Source organism: Thrips palmi, unplaced genomic scaffold, assembly GCF_012932325.1.
Source record: "Thrips palmi isolate BJ-2018 unplaced genomic scaffold, TpBJ-2018v1 HiC_scaffold_15, whole genome shotgun sequence".
In the NCBI taxonomy this organism is placed as follows: domain Eukaryota; kingdom Metazoa; phylum Arthropoda; class Insecta; order Thysanoptera; family Thripidae; genus Thrips; species Thrips palmi.
This window is the reverse complement of record NW_023144624.1, coordinates 8,697,947-8,716,930: the sequence shown is the minus strand read 5'-3', so window position 1 is coordinate 8,716,930 and position 18,984 is coordinate 8,697,947. Positions and strand designations below refer to the sequence as shown.

At 56.9% G+C, this 18,984-nt stretch overlaps 3 protein-coding genes across 5 annotated transcripts in view; 1 reads left to right on the top strand and 2 right to left on the bottom strand.

Annotated features, from left to right (window-relative positions):
* LOC117641729 (GTPase-activating Rap/Ran-GAP domain-like protein 3) overlaps positions 1-17,128 on the top strand; it is a 54,922-nt gene extending 37,794 nt beyond the window's left edge. For all 3 annotated transcript variants that reach the window (XM_034379305.1, XM_034379307.1, XM_034379306.1), the window contains 17 exons: positions 3,881-3,945; positions 7,140-7,206; positions 7,571-7,673; positions 7,768-7,866; positions 8,400-8,503; positions 8,587-8,698; positions 8,887-9,039; positions 9,516-9,631; positions 9,726-9,824; positions 10,618-10,855; positions 11,150-11,248; positions 11,344-11,639; positions 11,927-12,164; positions 12,248-12,331; positions 12,415-12,533; positions 12,612-12,726; positions 13,190-17,128. In XM_034379305.1, the coding sequence (XP_034235196.1) occupies positions 3,881-3,945; positions 7,140-7,206; positions 7,571-7,673; positions 7,768-7,866; positions 8,400-8,503; positions 8,587-8,698; positions 8,887-9,039; positions 9,516-9,631; positions 9,726-9,824; positions 10,618-10,855; positions 11,150-11,248; positions 11,344-11,639; positions 11,927-12,164; positions 12,248-12,331; positions 12,415-12,533; positions 12,612-12,726; positions 13,190-13,569 (2,487 nt within the window). In that variant the 3' untranslated portion in view covers positions 13,570-17,128. The remainder of the gene's footprint in view (positions 1-3,880; positions 3,946-7,139; positions 7,207-7,570; positions 7,674-7,767; positions 7,867-8,399; positions 8,504-8,586; positions 8,699-8,886; positions 9,040-9,515; positions 9,632-9,725; positions 9,825-10,617; positions 10,856-11,149; positions 11,249-11,343; positions 11,640-11,926; positions 12,165-12,247; positions 12,332-12,414; positions 12,534-12,611; positions 12,727-13,189) is intronic.
* On the bottom strand, positions 127-3,248 carry LOC117641733 (putative serine protease K12H4.7). The gene is made up of 9 exons (XM_034379311.1): positions 3,048-3,248; positions 2,622-2,806; positions 2,389-2,500; positions 2,173-2,296; positions 1,951-2,089; positions 1,564-1,871; positions 1,338-1,458; positions 379-548; positions 127-285 (listed from the first exon to the last, which is right to left on the bottom strand). The coding sequence occupies exons 1-9, from the start codon at positions 3,222-3,224 to the stop codon at positions 170-172; spliced, it is 1,452 nt and encodes a 483-aa protein (XP_034235202.1). The 5' UTR covers positions 3,225-3,248; the 3' UTR covers positions 127-169.
* A 4-nt stretch (positions 17,129-17,132) lies between the features above and the next one.
* Positions 17,133-18,941, bottom strand: LOC117641734 (calcyclin-binding protein). Its single transcript, XM_034379312.1, has 5 exons — positions 18,753-18,941; positions 18,242-18,464; positions 18,064-18,160; positions 17,875-17,984; positions 17,133-17,791 (listed from the first exon to the last, which is right to left on the bottom strand). The coding sequence occupies exons 1-5, from the start codon at positions 18,774-18,776 to the stop codon at positions 17,538-17,540; spliced, it is 708 nt and encodes a 235-aa protein (XP_034235203.1). The 5' UTR covers positions 18,777-18,941; the 3' UTR covers positions 17,133-17,537.
* Positions 18,942-18,984: the final 43 nt, after the last annotated feature.

Genomic DNA, 18,984 nt, shown 5'->3' with positions numbered 1-18,984 from the left:
CACAGGCGCAGCCACGCGGAAGAGGAGCTGCTCGAGGGAACGGGATTCCCATGTAAATTTGAGGAGGCCGGCCCGAAAGTGATTTTGGGGCGTACAGTACCGTGCGCGAAATAAAGACAAAACGAGTATAAAAAGAGAGAGCATGTTTGGTCAAGAGGAGAGATTATAATCAGTCTGTCATGGCGAGGAACTTGGTGAGCTGCTGCGTGATGAGGGTGCGTGCCTCCGTGACGGCCTGCGTGTCCTGGCGGCTGGCGGCGTGGACGTCGGCGCAGGCGGCCATTCCTGGAACGGCGAACGACGGCATGGGTTAGCGTGCGCCGCGGTGCTTTGCTGCCTTGGCACTGCCTTGCTGCTTTGCGGCCTGGGAGTCCTTACCGGCGATGGTGATGACGGGCTCCATGTCCTCCAGGTCGTCCCGGACACCGAGCACGTTGTAGGGGTCGATCTCGCCGCGCACGAACACCACGCGGCGGACGTCGGGCGCGTTGCCGCCGAACTCCTGGTTGGTGCGGCGCACTGCCTTCTCCAGGAGCTGCTTGTCGAAGCTGGCGGCACAGAGACACAGGGGGGAGGCGGTTAACCTCGGTGTTTGTTCGGTCAGGCCCTGGGCCACGGCCCGGGCCAGGGCGTTGCCTTCCCGCGTTTAAAAAGTTTGACGCCGCCACGGCGCGCCACGGCCTGATTGTCCTGCCCGCCCCGGGGAGGCGCTTGCCCGCCTTGCCCGCCTTGCCCGCCTTGCCCGCTGCCGCCACTTAGCACCACTTGGACCGACCCGCGCAACTTGGCCGCCGAGACCGTCCCCGCGGCCGTCCCCGCGACCGTCCCGGGACCCTCCCCGTCAGCCCCGCCGATGCCTTCAATTGCGCCAATCAGCTGGCCGCCTAGCCCGGCCTAGCCTCGCCGCAGGGGGCGCGGCGGCGCTCGCATGGCGGCGGCGGGCAGCGCGCCCGCGGCGAGGCTAGGGACCGCCGGGGCCGCAGCGGGGGCGGTTTAGAAAAGGCAAAAACACCATACGGCCCGACGCGCCGAGTAAGGGAGAACCGCCCGCCTTCCTTCCCTTGAGGCATATCGACCATTTTCCTGAGTAAACTCACACACTACACACACGCGCGCACCGCGCTGCCGGCGGCCTGCCGCCCACTTGATCCGCTGGGAGACCCGAGGCCTTGCCCGAGGCCGTTCCAAGCGTCTGCCCGCCCTTGCTTCATCAAAACAATCCCCCGTGCGTCCACTGTGTGCAGGCCCTGCAGGACCCCGGCCCGCAGTATTGGCCAGCCCCATGCTTGTTTACAGCCTGGCCGGCGCGGGCCGGGGGAATGTGAAAGTGTACTCACTCCGGGCCGAAGACGTCCTGGCACTTCTGCAGCGACAGTTCCAGCGGGTAGTGGCCCTTCCAGTGCGCCAGCGTGGTGAAGACCCCCTGCTCCGTGCACGACTGGTACAGCGAGGGCCGGTCTGGAACATGACACGTCGCCGTGACAACCCGTTTCCGGCGCCCCGCCGCCTGGCCGCGCTTCGGTCCACCGAGTCGCTTCGAGCGCTGCCCGGCGCCGCCCTTACCGTAGATCTGGTCGCCGTCCTGGTCCACGGCCTCGCCCCAGTTCTCCTTCTGCGCGCCGGCGATGCTGTCCGCGTAGCTGATGGTCTCGCACAGCTTGTCGTCGGACATGCCGAAGCCGCCCGCCTCCGCCAGCCGCTCGGCCTTGGACTTGGGCGTCGTGCCCTCGCGCAGGAGGTGGCAGACCTCGCCGACGATGTCGTAGTTGGGGTCCACGTTGATGGAGCTCACGGTGCTGGCGGGGACGGTGGCGATGCGGTTGAACAGCATGTCCACGTCCCAGGGCTTGTCGCCGAACGGTTTGCAGAGTCTGTCGAGCGAGGCCGGTTGTTTAGAGCAGGCGAACCAAAACGGGGAGCGAGCCGAGACTTCCACAGCACGGCGCTTACTTGAAGGTGTCGACGAGCCCTTGGATCCCCGCCGACGTCTTGCTCTCCGCGTCCACGTAGTCCACCACGTCGCGGACCACGTCGGCGCACTGCTTGTCACCGTACTGCTCCAGCTTCTTCATCACCTCGTCGATGTACTCTGGACGCACGCAAAACGAAAAAAACCGCTAAAATAACGAACTGTACAACAGCGAGCTGTGCGCGCCGTGCGACTGGGCGTACCAGGGAAGTCGACTTTGGCGAGCAGCGGCGCGCTGGAGGCGACGGCCGCGTGGACGAGGTGGGGGTACTTGAGGCGGGCCCAGGTGGCCAGGTTGCCGGCGTAGGCGCCGCCGTACAGCACGACCTGCGAGCCAGGGAGTGTCAGCGAGTGTTACAGTGTGCGCGATGATGACTGTCATTGCCGCGGGGCCCTGGCGGGGCGGCGCACCAACCAACCTTGGACTGCTCCGGGATGAGCGCCTGCTTCCTCAGGTAGGCGATGAAGTAGGCGATGTCGGCGACCGCCTGGTCCTGGCTGAGGTACCGCAAGCTTTCCAGCTTCAAGTCCCTGGAACAAACGGAGCCCCATTAGGACACAACAGATGGGGCTGGGCCGGGACGACGCGGCGCGGCGCGGTGCCCCATCCGTCAGCGCGGCGACTGTGACGAGGCGAGGCGAGGCGACTCACCCGGTGGGCCGGCTCTCGCCGTAGAAGCGGTGCTCCAGGTGGAAACTGCGGCCCTGGAGGCTGTCGCCGATCTTGGCGGCGAAGCTGTTCATGAGCTGCATCTGGCTGTGGATGGGCTCCTGGCCGCTCAGCAGGATGAAGGCAGGCCCGTCCGCCGCGTTCGCCCCGACCCACGACACGTAGCGCTGCGGGGACGGAAGGGGAGTTGTTGAAGGCGGGCAGAGCTCGGCAGACTCACAGTGAAGGCGAGGACTTTTTGAGCTCTGCAGTCCTCGAACAGGACTCGTTTCAAACCCATGGCAGTGCCAACAGAGTCGTCGCTCGAAAGGGCATTCCACTGGCAGTGCTGGTCCTATTTTGGTCTGCAGAGCTCAAACAGATCCCACCTAAACAGCCGGCCTGGTCCACTGCGAGGCACGGCCCTACCTGCTTCCACGTCCTGCGGTCCGACGGGCTGAAGTGGTCCAGCTTCTGCTCGAACGTGTCCGTGCTGACGGAGGGGCCGCGCAGGGCGGCGGGGAGGGCGGCGGGCCGGGGGCCGAGCAGGGCGCCGTCGACCAGGGCGGCCGCCGACAGCACCGACAGGGCGAGCACCTTCCACATGGCTACCTCGGAGCGGTGCAGCACGTACCACGTCCCGCGCCGGCGAGTCGTTTGGGGAGAATGGACCGGCACCGTCCGGTACTCAAATAAGCACCGGTCGGCGGCAAGGCCTCCCCGCCCCCACCCCGCCCCAGAGATAGCCCACCGCCTCTTGTGTACAGAGACTGATAGAGTGCCCCTACGCCGTGGGCTTCCGTGGAGTGGAGCGGGCCGGCCGCGGCAATAGCGCGAAAGGGCACCACACTGCCATGTATTCCTTTCGAAACAAAATTGCTTGTGTGCGTGTATGTGGCGCCGACGCTGCGAAAGACTCTCCAACTGCGCGGGGGTCTTTGGCATGGCGGAGTGGGTGCGTCGTTGCTCTCGCACTACTTGTTGCGGCTTCGGAGCACTTTGGGCCGACCCCGCCCCGCCCCGCCCCGCCCCGCCCCGCCCCGCCCCGCCCCGCCGCAGCTTCCAAATGTTATCGCCCGCTGAGCGACGCCAGCGACGCCAGCGACCTCATGTGCGCCTTATGGCGGGACTTAGTGGTCGCCTCTGGGCTCGCCTCCGGGCCGACATCGTTTCTCGCTCTATTTCCCGGGGCGGGGGGTGTGCCGAAGGGATAACCACTCTGTGCTTCTGGCGACTGATTTGAATACTCTCTCCGTCCGCAGGGCGCCCAGAAGATCTCCGTGCCACACACGCCCAACAAGCCAATGACTGTCAAGCAGATATTAAGGTGAGTACCGCTGTTGTTTCCAGCGCTGTGGCCGTATGCCATGTTTCGGACTCCAGGCCGTGCCCCCTGCCCGCGCCCCCACAGCGTGCCCACACCGTCTACCGTGCCAAGGGAGGTTGCAGCAGTTCTTAAATGCCCATTCAATGAGAGCTCCTGAAGGACACGGCCGAGACCGGTGCAGTTTAATGGCCTTGAGTGAGAAGAGGGTGAAAAGTGGAGTTTCCGTTACGAACCGCCCCACCCTCCCCTCACACCGCGGCCACACCGCGAAACGCACGCCGCCTGAGTTCACCCAGGCACACCTCCGGCCAACCACACCGGACCGGGACCGCACCGCTAACCTCCCGGAATTTCAACCTCAACTGCGCTGAATCGCTTCCAAGCGGAAGAGCGGATCAATTATTCCCCGCCCGTTCCGCCCTTTCTGCCCTTCCGGCCGGCGGGATTCGTTAACTTCCGGTCGCAGGGCGAAGTTCCGGCGAAGGAGCTACACTGCGAACCTCGCCGCGCGGACATCGGGACGTCGGGGAGGAGAAAGGCGGCCCGGGCTGCATCTCCTTTATACGCCGTGCCCGCCGGCACTGCTGTAAATAACGAGGATTTATACCCGGGAAAAATAGAGCAGGCATCCCAGGCAGGAGGCCTGCGCCATGCCTGCGCCGCGGGTTCAACTCCCCCCGCCCGCGCCGCACCGCGCCGCACCGCGCCGCACCCCCTTGGTCCACTTTCGTCCCCAATGCAGCAGTGGCGCCTCCCTGCGGGGCTCCCTTAAATTACTTACTTCATTTGCAAAGTGTAGGCTGGCGGGGGGAGGAGGGAGGGAGGGGGCAGGAAGCGGACCTAAGTAGGACGGAAGGGGCGGGAGGGGCTAGGACTGCATCTTGCTGCGTGCCGCGTGTTATAGCGGACCGGCCAAATTTTGCGAGCGTTCATTAGCCGGGTGTGCCAGCCTTAATTCGCTGGCGTGGCGGGCGGGGCGGGGCGGGGCGGGGCGGGGCGGGGCGGGGCCTCCTCCAGGGTCGGCCGTCAGGACCTCCTATCCTTGGCAACACGGGTGGCGCCATCCGGGGCGACCTGCAAGGTGCAGTAAATGGGCGCGAGTGCCGTGTGCCGTACTACGGCCCGATAAGATAAAGTTTTTTTTCGGCTCATCAGCGATCGCGGTCGTGATTTGAGGGTCGTTGCCTGAAGGCGCCTTGGCGCGCCTCGGTCTCCAAGAGGGAGGCGTCGCGGGACGGAAATAGGTCAGTGAACCTGGCGGCCCTGGCGGCCCTGGCGGCCCTGGCGGCCCTGGCGCGTCGCCCCGCTGGGCTCCCACACACGGGACGGGGCGGCCGGAGCTCGCAGGGGGGCACCACACCGAAAATCCAAGTGTGTGCAAGTTGAGTACACATTTAAGTGCTCTCTGTACTTACACACCTAGTGTCCAGTGCAGTCAGACACCACGAGAACCACTCGTCACGTTGCTGCAACTCTGATTGACACACTATACGCGCTACACCGGAAAACTCGCTCTGTAACGCGAACGGAAGATAAGAAAATGCGTCTCACGATTCTCATTCCTCGGGGCCATTTCCAAACTCGGTTTCAAAACTGCGTAGAGCTGACCGGCAACGCGCGGCTGGCTGCTGACTCACTGCCGGAGGCCCTCCTTCCCACGAACACTTGCTTTGCATTCTCCGCATTAATCAGACGAGACGAGAACACAAAAAATACTCGATTGCCCGCGGCCAACTTGTCCTACGACAAGAGCGGGTATTTATTTTCGGACTCAGATTGGCGGCAACCGGTACTCGAGCTGCGACTGGCGGGGCGTCGCCGGGGAGGCGTGGTCGCAGTGGCGGTGTTACCGTGGCCGCCAAACGGCCGCAGACATGTCTGTCATGTCTATCGCGGAAGGGTCGGGTCGAATCGAGTCCACCGCTTCACTTTTGGACTGCAGCGCGACCGGCCGGGCCCAGGTCCTCGAGGGCCGGTTACTTTCCGATCAGGTGGAGTGGCTGCCGTTGGCGCCGAGGCTGCGCGCTACCCCCCCCCCTTCCCCCGGGACCTACTGTACGCCACTGTACTCGCTGCCCACACAACGCCGCCCCCAGGCCCACGCACACACGAGGCCTTAATTTTTCGTGAGCCCGGTGCGGAGGGAGATGTGTCTATTTTGGAGGTCTTGGAGCCCGAGTGGCCCATGGGCCGATGGGATGGGATGGCACCCCGTGCCTACACCGGCGTGCCGGGGACGCGTCAGGCGATCGGCGGGGCGGCGGGGCCTCCGCCACGCCCCCTCGGGGCCCCAAGCCCACGGCGCCGCGGCCCGCACACCTCACGACCCCGCACTCCCAGAGAAATAAAGAAAAGTAGGAGGCAACAGTTACCAGCCGGGCTGGATTTTGTGGTTAGGCCACCAAGTTGGACTGGAATTATGGTGTTCGCGTAACGACAAAATACAGCCTGGGGTAGCCATAACGGTGTGTTCCACTTTTCATTTCTCTGAGTGCTCCAAGACCGTCTTCCACGACCGCGCGCCCTCCGCGACTACGACCTCCACGACCTCCAAGACCGCCTCGCCATCGCGGCCGTCGGGGCGGAGGCGCAAAGTGGGGCCTATCTGGGATGCACCCAGCCGGCCCGCCCTCTCTCCACTCTTTAATCACCCCCAAAACAACAAAATGGAACGAAAGGGTTGCTGGAGTGTGCGGAGCGCAGCGGTGGCCGCGTTGGCCGTGTTGGCCCCGCTCGCAGTGAGGGTGAGGTGGAGGTGCACCCTGGCGGGGCCGTCCCACCCCACCTCGCCCCGCCCCGCCCCGCGTCTCTGCGAAAGAATGACAACCGCTTTGGCGAGCCGCCCAGTGTGCCGAGCTGCCGAGCCACCCCCCGCCTCCCTGCCGACGCTCTCCGGCGATCACATTTACACGCACACACACACTCGCAGGGAGAGCGGGGAGGGTCTTTGGCCCCAGTCCGCCTCACGTGGCTCACAGCCAAAGTCTGTTTGTCCATCAATAACGGTTGCCTCGCCAAGTCTGCACAGGTGCCGGGTAATGATGGTCCTGGAGGCTCGCTGGAGGCTGGCTGGAGGCTGGGGGTCGGCCTGGAGGCCCCGCTGGAGCCCCAAGGGGCACGGCCGTGTCGCGCGGCGTGTCTGAGGCATGCATAAGGTATCGACCTGATTTCCCTTTTTATCTCTCTTTCCGCAGCAACTTCCCCAACGTGGAGAAGATGGAGAAGGGACCAAAGGAAATCTTCGCGCCGGAAATACAGAAGGTAAGCCAATCTGCCCTCCGGATTTGTTTCCCTTTGATATTCTTTTTCTCTGGCGGCGTGCGGCGCTGCAGCAAAACAAGGCCGGCTGCGCGGCGCGTGTAGGCGCGTGGGATGTGAGGCTGCCTCCAGGCGCCTCCAGGCTTCTCCAGGCACGCGGCGGCGCGGCGCTGCAGGCCAGCCACTCGGCATTGCCAACACTCCGGGAGGAAAAGTGAAGCCGAGTCCACCTGGGGGTGCTGGGGGCTCGACGCGCGCCGGGGCGAAGCAGGCGAAGGTGGCCCCACTGCGGCGGCTGTCCGGCCGTGCGCGCGGGTCAACGTCCTGCAGGCCAACTAACGCGCGCGCGTGTGTGTGTGTTTGCCAGGACCTTTTGTTGCTGGAGGAGCAGGAGGGCTCCGTCAACTTCAAGTTCGGCGTGCTGTACACCAAGCCCCAGCAGGTGACGGACGACGAGATGTTCAGCAACGGTGAGCAAAGCGAGCAAAGCAGGCGCACCCCCGACACGCCAAAGAAAGGCAGACTTGATTACTGTTTGTTTATCCCATTCTTTCCGGCTCGCAGAGGAGGGCAGCCCCGAGTTCCACCGCTTCGTCAAGCTGCTGGGGGACGAGGTGAAGCTGAAGGGCTGGAAGAAGTACCGCGGGGGCCTCGACGTCAAAGGTACGGCTCTTGTTGTTGTTGGTTGGTGTTGCTGCTGCTGGCTTGTTGTTGTTCCCCGCTGCGTTGGCCGCCTCGCGTGTCTACGGCAGCCCGTCATCGCCCATTGACATGCGGTGCGCCGCGGCACACGTGGCGAGGTGTGGCGTGGCGAGGTGTGGCGTGGCGAGGCGTGGCGAGGCGTGGGCGTAGCGGCGCACCGAGCGAGGCACGCCCCTGCGCCTGGCTGCTGCGCTCCGCCGTGGTGGCGCACGGTGGCGCGGTGCGGTGCCGTGGTGTTGTGCTGTGGCCTCAGGAAACTAATGGCGTTAGCCATAGACAGGCGTGTCAGTAAATAGCGAATGGCCGCCAGCCCAGCTAGCCCAGCCAGCCGGTGGGCCGTCCCGCCACGTCCAGCCCCGTCCAGGCACGTCCAGCCAGCGGACCTTGCCGCGACCTTGCCCGCCAATTGATTGTGGTGGCCGCCCTGGCCGCTAATGAAGGCCATTAATCGTCGTTTCGCGTCACTGTCACTCCTTTTCTTTTCCCCCGGCCAGGCGACATGACGGGCAAGCACTCGGTGTACACAATCTACGAAGGGCACGAGATCATGTTCCACGTCTCCACCATGCTGCCCTACTCCAAGGACAACCGTCAGCAGGTATGTCACGACGAGTTCTCGGCGGCGTCGCGGCGTTCTTCGGGTGGTGCAAGCCCCGTCTAATGCGAGGGTGCTGGTCGCAGGTGGAGCGGAAGCGACATATCGGCAACGACATCGTCAACATCGTGTTCCTGGACGGCGGGCCCTCGCAGATGGGCACCTTCAACCCGTCCTTCATCAAGTCCCAGTTTACTCGTATCCTTTTCATGCCGCGGGATCGAGACCGTGCACTCTTTGATGTCTGGGGCGGGGGTGGGGTGGGGGCGAGGCGCGGGCCGGGGCTCAATGAGATGAGCGGTAAAAGGTCGGGACGGCCTCGGGCGCGTCGAAGGTCGCGCACTCTCTTTCTCTCCCTTTCTGTGCCGTTCCTTACCGCGCCCCAGACGTGTTCGCGCTCGTGACCCACGACGCCGAGGCCGACGCCTGGAGGCTGGCCGTCTACTCCGAGGAGTCGGTGCCGCTGTTCGGGCCGTCGCTGCCCTGCCCGCCCGTCTTCACCAACGACGACGAGTTTCGGGAGTTTCTCCTCGTGAAAAGTAAGTGGGCTCGCCTCCTTGCCGCCTTGTCGCCCGACCGAGTGATTCCACGCAATGCGGCCGCCCGGCTATCTCTCTCGCACCTCGTACCCATACGGTGCATTCCCGGGAGTGCAAGAGGGAGGGAGACCTGCCGTGGCATGAGTCAGCTGAGATTGCCCGCACGTGCTCGCTCGCCTGGGAGTTGGGAGGCCTTTCTAGCCTCGCAACGCGTTCAGTCCAAGGCCCGCGAGTGGTGCACCCGACTGGTGCACCCAGCCGGAGGGGCCGGCCCGCCAGCCGCTGGGTGCATGAGTCGTGCAGCGCTATCTCGCTCAGACAAAACTGGTTGCTTCGCGTTGCTACGTTGGGTAATTACGGCCTTATCGGGCCTCAACTTTCGGCTCGAGTGTCGTCCCAACATTGTACTCTCTATTTCTCCTAATCTTGACCCCTTTTCTTTCCCTGCTCCGACTAACTTCGCCTCTGCCCCGCAGTGATCAACGGCGAGAAGGCCGCCTTCAACACGCCCACGTTCGCGCAGAAGCGGGAGCGCACGCTGGACATGCTCATCAAGGACCTGCACTCGGAGCACATGCCCGACGGCCGCACGGTACGCCCGGTGGCGCCCAGTGGAACAAAACGGCCGCCGACGGGGCGTTGAACCGCCGAACCCGAGTCTTGACACTCGCCCTCTCTCTGTGCAGACGATGCTGAACCGGCGTGCCTTCTCGGACGTGCTGCCCGACGCCCCCCGAGGCGTCAGCGGGTCCGCGTCGTCGCGCCGCAAGGAGGAGACCCGACAGGTTCGCCTCGCTCCGCCAACTTTGCCGCCCGCTTTGTTTTCTTCCAAAAGTATCTCCGCCTTCCCCGCCGCGCAAGCTTGGCGATGCTGCGCGCTGCGAAGGCGGCTTCGGATTGATGAGCGCGGCTTCCTCCGAAATAATGAATTTTGTTGCGCGCCGTGGCAGGGCGGGAGGGGGAGGGGGGGGGTGCTCCGGTGCGACCGCCAAATCGCCGCTCTCCATCCCGCGCCGCTTTGTGCTCGCGGAGCGTAGTGGCGCCTAGTGGCGCCTAGTGGTGCCGCGGCTCGAGCACCGGCTCGAGCACCGGGGCGGCCGACCTCGCGGCGACCTCCGCGCGCTTTGACAGCGCTGGGCCGCGGGGCGCTAGGTGCGGGGCAAGAACCGGGCCCGCCCCGCCCCCATTTGTATCGAGGCCCCGCGGCGTGCGCCTGGCGTGCACAAGGCCCGGCCGGGGGCGGGGCGGGGCACGTCGCCCGAGCGCGCCGAGGGTCCGCAACGGCGATTTGACTTGTCGGGGGCAGCCGCTTCTGGAGAGATGCCGGACCTGGCTCCAGGCCGCTCCAGGCCCTGGACAAAGCCGCGTCGAGTCCCGGGCGACGGCCATTGCCTGGAAAGTGGCGAGGCGAGAGGCTATTTCGGCGCGGCGGCTCGCCCGTTTTTGTTTTGTTTTTTCGCGGCCCGGGCGCCGTACAGTGGACACCCCTGTCCCCTGGGGTGGCGCGCCCGCCACCCGCCGCCCGGCCGCCGCCCCGCGTGAGGCTAGCGATGCGTGACGTGTCACTGGCGTGTTCAGGTGGAGTTCGTCCGCTTCGGCCAGGGGCTAAAAGTGGACACCATCGAGCGCGGCGACGCCCCCACCTCGCTGGCCACTTCCGGGCTGTTCAAGCGCGCGCCCTGGGAGCCCATGTGCTTCTACCCGGACTTCAGCCAGGAGGTGGTGTGCGGCGACTCGTGGGGCGACTCCCGCCTCGTCGTCGCCACGGAGCAGGGCGTCTACATCGTCAACAACGACGAGCACTCCGGCGGACCAGGTAGGCCGTGCGGCCGCGCGTCCGCGCACCGTGCATTCGCCATGAGGGTCTAAGGGTGTTCGACGAGCGGCCGGCCCGGCCGGGTCAGCACCCTGGGGCTCGATCCCGAGTATCGTCCGTACTCATTAATGCACGAGCGCCAGCCGAGGCCTCCGCGCGGGCATCGCACTGTCAAAAAGTCTAGTCTCAGCAACTAGGATTCTGCTGAGTACTAGAACGTTTAACCAGGTTCCTAGTATCAGACAGGCGTGCAGCTTGCGCGGGTTTTGTCGCTGCCCTCGCCTGTTCCAGATGGGCTGTCCCAGCGCACCATCATGGACAAGACGGTCATCGTGCGGCAGCTGCACGTCGTGGAGGCGCACGGCATCCTGCTCTTCCGCACGGACAAGATGGGTACGTAATCGTCGCTGCGTTTCTGTCGCAATCACGGGGCGTCCCCGCGGTGGTTTTCTAATGGGAACGCCTCGCCTCCGCCTCGCCTCCGCCAGGCCGGGACAACAAGCTGATGCACGTGTTCCGGCTGTCGGACTTCGAGCAAGGCGAGCAGGGCGCGGCGCCGCCGCTGCAGCTGCCGCTGGGCCGCAGCGAGATCAAGGAGCACCGCCTGGAGCGCACGCGCGGCTGCCACCTCTACGCCGTGTCGCGGCCCGGCGGCTCGCACCTGCGCGTCGTCGTGGCCATCAAGAACAAGCTGCTCGTGATGCAGTGGCGCCACTCGGCCGCCTGGACGGCCTGGTGCCCGGCCTCGGACACGGACACCGTGGAGGGCTTCCAGAACCTCAGGGTGAGTGCGACGGTGGAGGGCCGGCGCACACTGGGCCTGAGGACCGGTGGCGGCGGCCAAAATTCTATAGACGCGTTTTGAGCTCCAGAGTCGCTAAATGGGACTCGAACCAAACGTGTGACCCCACCAATGGATTGCTCTCCGAGAGAGGAATCCATTGGTGGGGTTATACGTTCGGTTCGAGTCCTGTTTCACGACTCTGGAGCTCATAACGCGTCTAGAATTTTGGCCGCTTCCCTGGCCCCCTGTGCGTGCGCTGACGCCATGCTGACGGCCACGTTGCGCAGGACATCACGGTGGCCGAGTCGCCGACCCTCATCACCCTGGTGGACTCGACGCTGGGCGGCTCCGCGGGCGGCGCCGACAACTACATCTGCGTCGGGTACCGCCACCAGTTCGACCTGGTGGGCGAGCGGTCCGGCGAGGTTGTCAAGCTGCACGCCGTCGAGGGGTCCAGGTCGCACCTGGTGGCCGCCGTCGACCTGTACGAGGATGAGGAGCCCGAGCTGCTGCTCTGCTACAATCGTAAGGGCCGCACTTTATGAAGGTTTTCCCGTTTTCTCCGTTTGGAGTTGGCTTTTGAACCGCCTCTTTGTCCCCTCTGCCAGACACCTGCCACTTCCAGAAGCTCTCAGAGGCCAGGACGACCACCGAATTCGACTTCCACTGGAACTCGGTGCCTTGTGCGATAGGTAAGTCCACGCGCCGTCGTCTGTATTTCTTTGCGTGGCTTGCTGGCTTGTTCGCGTGTGACGTTGCTTTATGTCTTTTACAGTGTGCGCCTTCCCCTACATCATAGCCTTCACGCAGGACTCGATGGAAATCCGTCTCGTCATCAACGGCAACCTGGTGCAAACCATGGTCATGCCCAAGTTGGCTCTGATAACATCCAAAGTACGACATGTTGCAGTCTGCGTTCATACGAAGCCAGTACCGGTGCAGTGACGCTAACGCTGTCTTCGTTCGTTCTAGAATGACATCTTCTTCGCGACCACGGCCCCAGAGTTCTTCCCCAACCGCACCGAGTGCCTGCACGTGGACCACAAGGACAACAGGGACACCATGTCGCCGCCCGCCTCCCCGCACAGTGAGTAGCGCGAGGCGCCCGAGAAGTTGGAGTCGAGAGTCGGCTGTGGCAGATAGATGAACCGTCGCTACACTGTGGGCCGCGCGCCAGCCGCGCGCTCACTGATGCACTGCTGGGCGCGAACCAGTCACAGAGTGGTTGGTCTTGTTTTGCACGTCCTCCCTGTGACATGCCGGAAGGGTGGTCTACCTGGCGCCGCGGTGTAACTATGGCGACAAAATGCCTTTGACGTGGTGCTCTCCGAATGGCACCCTCATGTTCAAATAACGGCCCGAAATGGCAAACGATCATTTGCGGTCCAGCCATGAGTAGCAATAGCAATAATGAAGGTAGGCAGCCCGAGGTGGGCTGCGCTCCCGCGTGATGCGCGTTGCCTATCCCTCCGTTGGCAGGCGCTCAGGGAGTCAGGAGTCGATCTGACTTGACTTGTCTGACGGTATTTCTGTTTCTCTCCGCCCCGCAGCGTCGTCGCCAGAGGCGCGCCCGTTCCGGCTGTACCGCATCCCGCTCCACGTGCTGAGCGGCATGGTGGCGCCGGTGGACCGCCGCTGCCCCACGCCGTCGCCCGAGCCCCCCGCCAGCGGATGCGCCAGCAACTGCCCCAGCGGCTCGGGCTCGCCCGCCGCCGCCACCACCCCCAACTCCAGCAGCAAGGGCGGGCTGGGCGTGCCGGGCGTCGGGGGCGGCGGCGCCGGGGGAGGCATCGGGGCCGGGCCCTCGGGCAGCAGCGGCAGCAGCAGCCTCCTCGTGGACCCGTACCGCCAGCTCAGCAGGTCCTGCTCCTCGTCGCCCACCCCCCACCAGCCGTCGGGGTCCTTCCTCGCCTCCAAGACCACGAATTGAGCCGCCTCGCGGCCCCTCACCATCCTCACGGTGGACCGGGGAAGTGCCACGGCGGCGGCCCTGCGTCACCGCGCTGCGTGCAGACGGCGTGCCTCCGTTCGTGTCGGGTTGCTCTCGGCGGGGTGTCCAGTGAAGGAATCAAGTCTCTGGCTGCGGCGTGACTGCGTGACGCGGCTTCGCGTCTCAAGGCTTCCCTCTTGTTTCTGTTAAACTTTTCTATTTTCTTTTCTTGTTGCGGGTCCAAGTCGCCAAAGCGGGCAGCGCTGGCTTGTCTGGCGTGTGCCGGAAGCGTAGCAGTGTAGATGCTGTGGGTCCATTCCTGTCCTGTCTCGCTCTCGCTCGCTCGCGTTGTTTCGTTGTTCTGTCTTACCGCCCCTCGCTCCGAGAGGCAAGTAGGTAAGCCACAGCCCAGGAACTGCTCGCTCGCGTCCCACGGTCATCGAGACAATGTTCACGGGGTGACGCCTCCTCCGCTGGATCTGGGGAAAGCGAAGTGCTGGCGCCAAATTTTGTTTAGGTGTAGCAAACAGGCAAATACAATCAGAATCTTAACAAAAAAAAAAAAGGTTGTGGTCATTTTATTTCATTTCATACTGTGTATTATCGGTTCCAGAACTTTGCCTGTCCATTAACCCAATCATAAAAAAAGTTTGGTTTCGTAAATACTATTTTTTTCTTTTCTTTCTTTCTTACTCGAATAATGTCTAGATGTTTGTTTCCGATGGTTGAAATCCATCGTATAGTGGCCGTATCGTAATATAGGCGGCTGTATCAGAAAGTTATATATTCTCTTTACAGTATTCAATATCATATATTTTCTATACCACTTACATGTTATTAGGAAGTGTGATATCAAAGAGTAAACCAAAGTAATTGTACAAAACTCAATTTTCCAAAGTTTGTGTTTTGGTATGCTAGAGTTCCAGAAATTCTTATGTGCCATAGCCAGCTATTATTGTATCTTAATTATTCTGTTGGAACTTTCCACTGCAATGTGTAAAGAAGAAAATATTTTTCAGTAATCCTGAAGGAAAGCTCAAATAAATATTTTGTACAGATCAACACACAGATACGACTCATCTAGTCACATTGAGTGTATATGTTTATCCAGAGTGTGTCTCACAGGGACTCAAACTTAATCCTTAGAATTTCGCTTCATGAAAACATATGCCATTCTTAGATAAACCATGTAAATCAGAGTGCTTTGTGTATGCTTACTCGCACTTCTCTTCTAGACCAAATGCACCATAATTCTGTGTGTTCCTGTCAGTTAGTCAATCACGTTTCAAACCAAGCCACAAAAAGAATACTAAGGGGGCATTTTTAGTCATTGCCACTCAATACAATTGAGAGCCTTTCTAAGAAGACCAAAATTCTGTTATCAGAACAACAGAAAATTAAATATTATATCAGAACCAAATTATACTGGTAATGGCACAACCTTGAACAAAATTGCACATTTTAAAATTAAGAAACTTCCAATTTCAATGAAAAATGGCTTTTAGTAGAGGAAAAATATTTGTGCTTATGATGTTTAAAATGTACAGTATGTAAGGAATACAACCAAACATTGTTGATTTGGTGCTAATACACATTTGAGATATCATATTAGTAATACAGTTAAAGCTTGTGAACCTCACCTTTGATTTTTTTTTTTTCAAATGTGTTTACTGGTATGTATAGTGATTTAGATAAGAATAGGAGAAACACAATACTGTACGTTGGTTTACTCCTCCAGAGCTAACTTTGCTGATGTGGTGCTGATAATATAATGCAGGAATGTCAGATGTTTCAAGATGACACCTGCCAAATTTCACACAAAATTGATTTTCTTCTCCTGGAAAAATATTCTAGTACCATATTATAGCGTTAGATTTTCTTAAATTATATGTTTGAAAAGTCCTTAAATAATATTGGTTGAGATTATTTTGTACTTCCCAATGCAAAGCATTTTTACATTTTGTTGGTGCTTCAGTGCTCCTTCCTAGATGCAGGAGGTAGTAATCTCATACATGTTTTGAGACAATACAGTGTGGTATACGCAGGCTAATTACATTGAGTATGATTTGTGGAGAGTTAGATACTATGTAAAGCACAAATTATTATTATTCAATGTTTCTATTTTCTCTTTTGTGATTGTTTGTATTAATTTGCAATGGAATGAGAAAAAGCTAACACTCATTAAACAAAAAAAATTAAAAATTTTGGGCCAAAGTTGTAAGTGCTAAAGAAGGAGTAGTTTTATGTTTGTTTCTCCCTTGTTTTGTCATTCATCTCTATGGTATTATAGAGTTCATCTCCAGCTCTGTGATAAACACCAAAGTTGTACATAATTATACATATTATTATGACCTTTCCTAATATCTGTAGCAGAAAAACCTCTTTAAATGCCACATATTCAATCGAGTGTGTAAATATGAATATAATTTTAAGATAGCTCGTGCATTTTGGGTTTGATGTACTTGAGTCTTCAAATGGCTCTGAAGCTGTACAAATATGTAACACTGAGAATGTTACGTAGTCCATGTGATAAGAATGTCCTAATTTTTCTTCTAGATTGATTGTTCCAATATAGTGTGAAAAAGTAATTCTACTATCGAACTTCCCTTCAGTTTACCACCTCAGTTACGGCATTATGTTTCTTGGTGGTCCACCAGTTGTCAAGTTATTGCTGCTAATGTAATTGCTTATTGGTGCTGGTAATTTCATTTAAGTTTTTGTAATGTTCAGCCACCAAATGGCTTAGTCATCCATTAATCTGTACATACATTTGTGTATAATATTGACGATATTCCATATAGATGTGAAATTGCCATTACTCACTAGACTTTGTTTCAATCATCTTTTTTCCTTTTGTGCCCATCAATTGGTCTGCATTGCTTTCCCTCTCCAGTTTGTATATTTTTCTTATATTAAATTCTTATTATTTCATGTGTGATATAATATTTCTTAACAATAAGATCAAGTCATACTTTCATGGTATTGTATTAAGATTCAGAATGGTTGGCATCTGTGATTTGGATGAATGGGCGAGACGTCTGGCCCATTTATTAGATTAGTTGTGGTGAACTGAGTTGAAAGTCTTACAAATATGCATTCTTTAAGTAAGTTATAAATTGGTAAGTAACATGATAGTTGGGTGGCAGATTGCACACTCGCAAAATGCTAAGCAATATGAACTGGAGAAAGGTGCAATCAGAACTACGTGAATGGTCTTAATGACATGCTAAATGTATAGCTGTACAAAAAAGCTTGAAAAATTATTTGTTTTACTTCTAAAATTTTAATCACATGTTGAAAATGTTAGAGACTTTGGTTAGTACCTGTGGGCTTACTTTTGGCCTATAATTTACGTGTACATAATTCTTTGAGCCTGTATCGGCCAACCTAGGCCCTGCTGGCACCATCTCTCTATCAGCTGTCTTTCGTCTGTAGGTAAAGTGATTGTAACATGGAATCCATGACAAACATATTTACAACATTAAAATAAATTCCTTGTGTGTGTGGGTACCAATAGAAACCCTGAAATAAGCATAAATAAACAAAAAAAAAAGGTTACTAAATAAATGTATTATGCAGCACTTCGTGTGCCAGTCATTTATTCATCCTTTTCAGTTCCGATATATCTAATATGGGACACAATACTGTATTAGTTGAGAACCACAGAATACACATGGCCAGATCACTACCTCCTATACAGCAAACTTCTATTTAAGATTATGTAAATAATCTGGCTCAAGTCCCAAAATTGACATAAAGAAACCAAATTATCTTTGCAGTTTTTATTCTGCCAAGTATTGGTAAAAATAAAACCATTCTAAATAGAAAATGTTTTATGCATTACAATCAATAACAGAATATCAAACATTGTATCAGTTTGAGGAACAGAAAAAAAAAAGATTTGATACTTTTCATGCACAGAGGAAAACAAAGAACAGAAATGGTCAAAAGCTTACATTTATGTTGACTTAGAGACGAGGCATCTCATTCACGGTGGATTTCTGATCCTGGTTTGAAGCCCAGGCCTTGGCAATTGTTCTCTTCATTTCATCATCACCATCATCATACATTTGCTTCAACAATCCCATGATGCTGGAGGAAGGATCATCTGAAGGTTCGTACTTTGGAGGCGGCTTCTTCTCCGTTACTTTCTTCTCACCACCAGTTAAATGAGACCATGATTCACCAACTTTAGATTTGGCCAAGTACACTATCACATTATCTGCAAAAAAGAAAGAAAGATTGTGCGTAAAAGATTGGCACAAGATAAGTTCATTCATACCACACAACACAAAATTTACAAACCATTTTTAACTTTAAAGTAGCTCTTTTCAACATTGATTTCTTCCAACAAGTTCACAATTGGAAGGTGATGGTTGCGATTTTCCAAAGCATTGACACGGAGTTCCATGGATCTATAAACCATAGAGGGACAACATGTATAAGTTCACTTGTTGGCAAAACTCTTTTGTATCACCACCAAACCTTTCTTACCTGTTTTTGAAATCACAAGTGACATTTTCTGCTGGGATTGTGTGAATATTCTTAAGGGTAACAAATATTTTTACAAATTTTTCAGACTGATCCCAAGCTGAAAAAAAATAAAATTTTGCAGGTAAAAAAATCCATTTATGTTTTCAGGTACAGGTGTTAAGAGAAAATGGAAACTCACCATAGTTTGTAATTTTCACATCATAACACCTTGCACCACTGGCAACAATGGAGGTTTGGGTAGAAGAGCCAGCTTTGCTTTCCTCATTCTCCTTGGAGATCTGTTCTTGGATACGAATAATTTCAGTCTCAAGTTTACGCAAGTCCAGAGACAAAGCGTCTTTGACTCGCTGCCTAGTGGCCTTCGAAAGCAATTGCTTCAGTTCTTCTGCATCAAGACGCAGCTGCAATCAAAATCATCACATATATCAGAAAACAGTGCAATTAAATGTCATCATTGATACGATGACATTTACAAAGAACCAGAGAGAACACACAAGGCTAGATGAAATAGGCATTGCCGGAACAAATGAAACAGTACAAAAAAACTCATACATCAGAGGAAAGAAATGCACTAAGCAATTCACAACCACATGAAACACGACGTTTGAATCTTATCAATTGAATGAATGTGCAATGTCCCAACGTTCATGCAAACAATGGGAGTAACTTGGGGTGTAATCACAACCTACCTCTTCCATTTTAGTGACACTCATGTTTATCCAAAATGTGACAATGACACACGAAAGTAAGTAGGGCCGTAGCGGAAAGCGGCCCACAAAACGCCAGCAAAGAAGCTGGAAGTGTAAGTTAAAAATGCGTTCTTAAACGTTAAAATTGCCTAAACACGCCTAGCACCGAAATGAAACGAGTACCGCTCTCGAAACTGCTTTCGATTTTTCTGGAAAACTCTACTCTTGCCAA

Excerpts from the sequence above, each read along its gene's own strand:
- LOC117641734 (XM_034379312.1), bottom strand. The coding sequence starts at position 18,776 with ATGAGTGTCACTAAAATGGAAGAG. Across the intron at positions 18,161-18,241 it reads TGTGAAAATTACAAACTATG|CTTGGGATCAGTCTGAAAAA; the intron begins GTGAGTTTCCAT and ends ATTTTTTTTCAG. Across the intron at positions 17,792-17,874 it reads CTACTTTAAAGTTAAAAATG|ATAATGTGATAGTGTACTTG; the intron begins GTTTGTAAATTT and ends TCTTTTTTGCAG.
- LOC117641733 (XM_034379311.1), bottom strand. The coding sequence starts at position 3,224 with ATGTGGAAGGTGCTCGCCCTGTCGGTGCTGTCGGCGGCCGCCCTGGTC. Across the intron at positions 2,501-2,621 it reads GGCGAGAGCCGGCCCACCGG|GGACTTGAAGCTGGAAAGCT; the intron begins GTGAGTCGCCTC and ends CGTTTGTTCCAG. Across the intron at positions 1,459-1,563 it reads GGACGGCGACCAGATCTACG|ACCGGCCCTCGCTGTACCAG; the intron begins GTAAGGGCGGCG and ends GTCATGTTCCAG.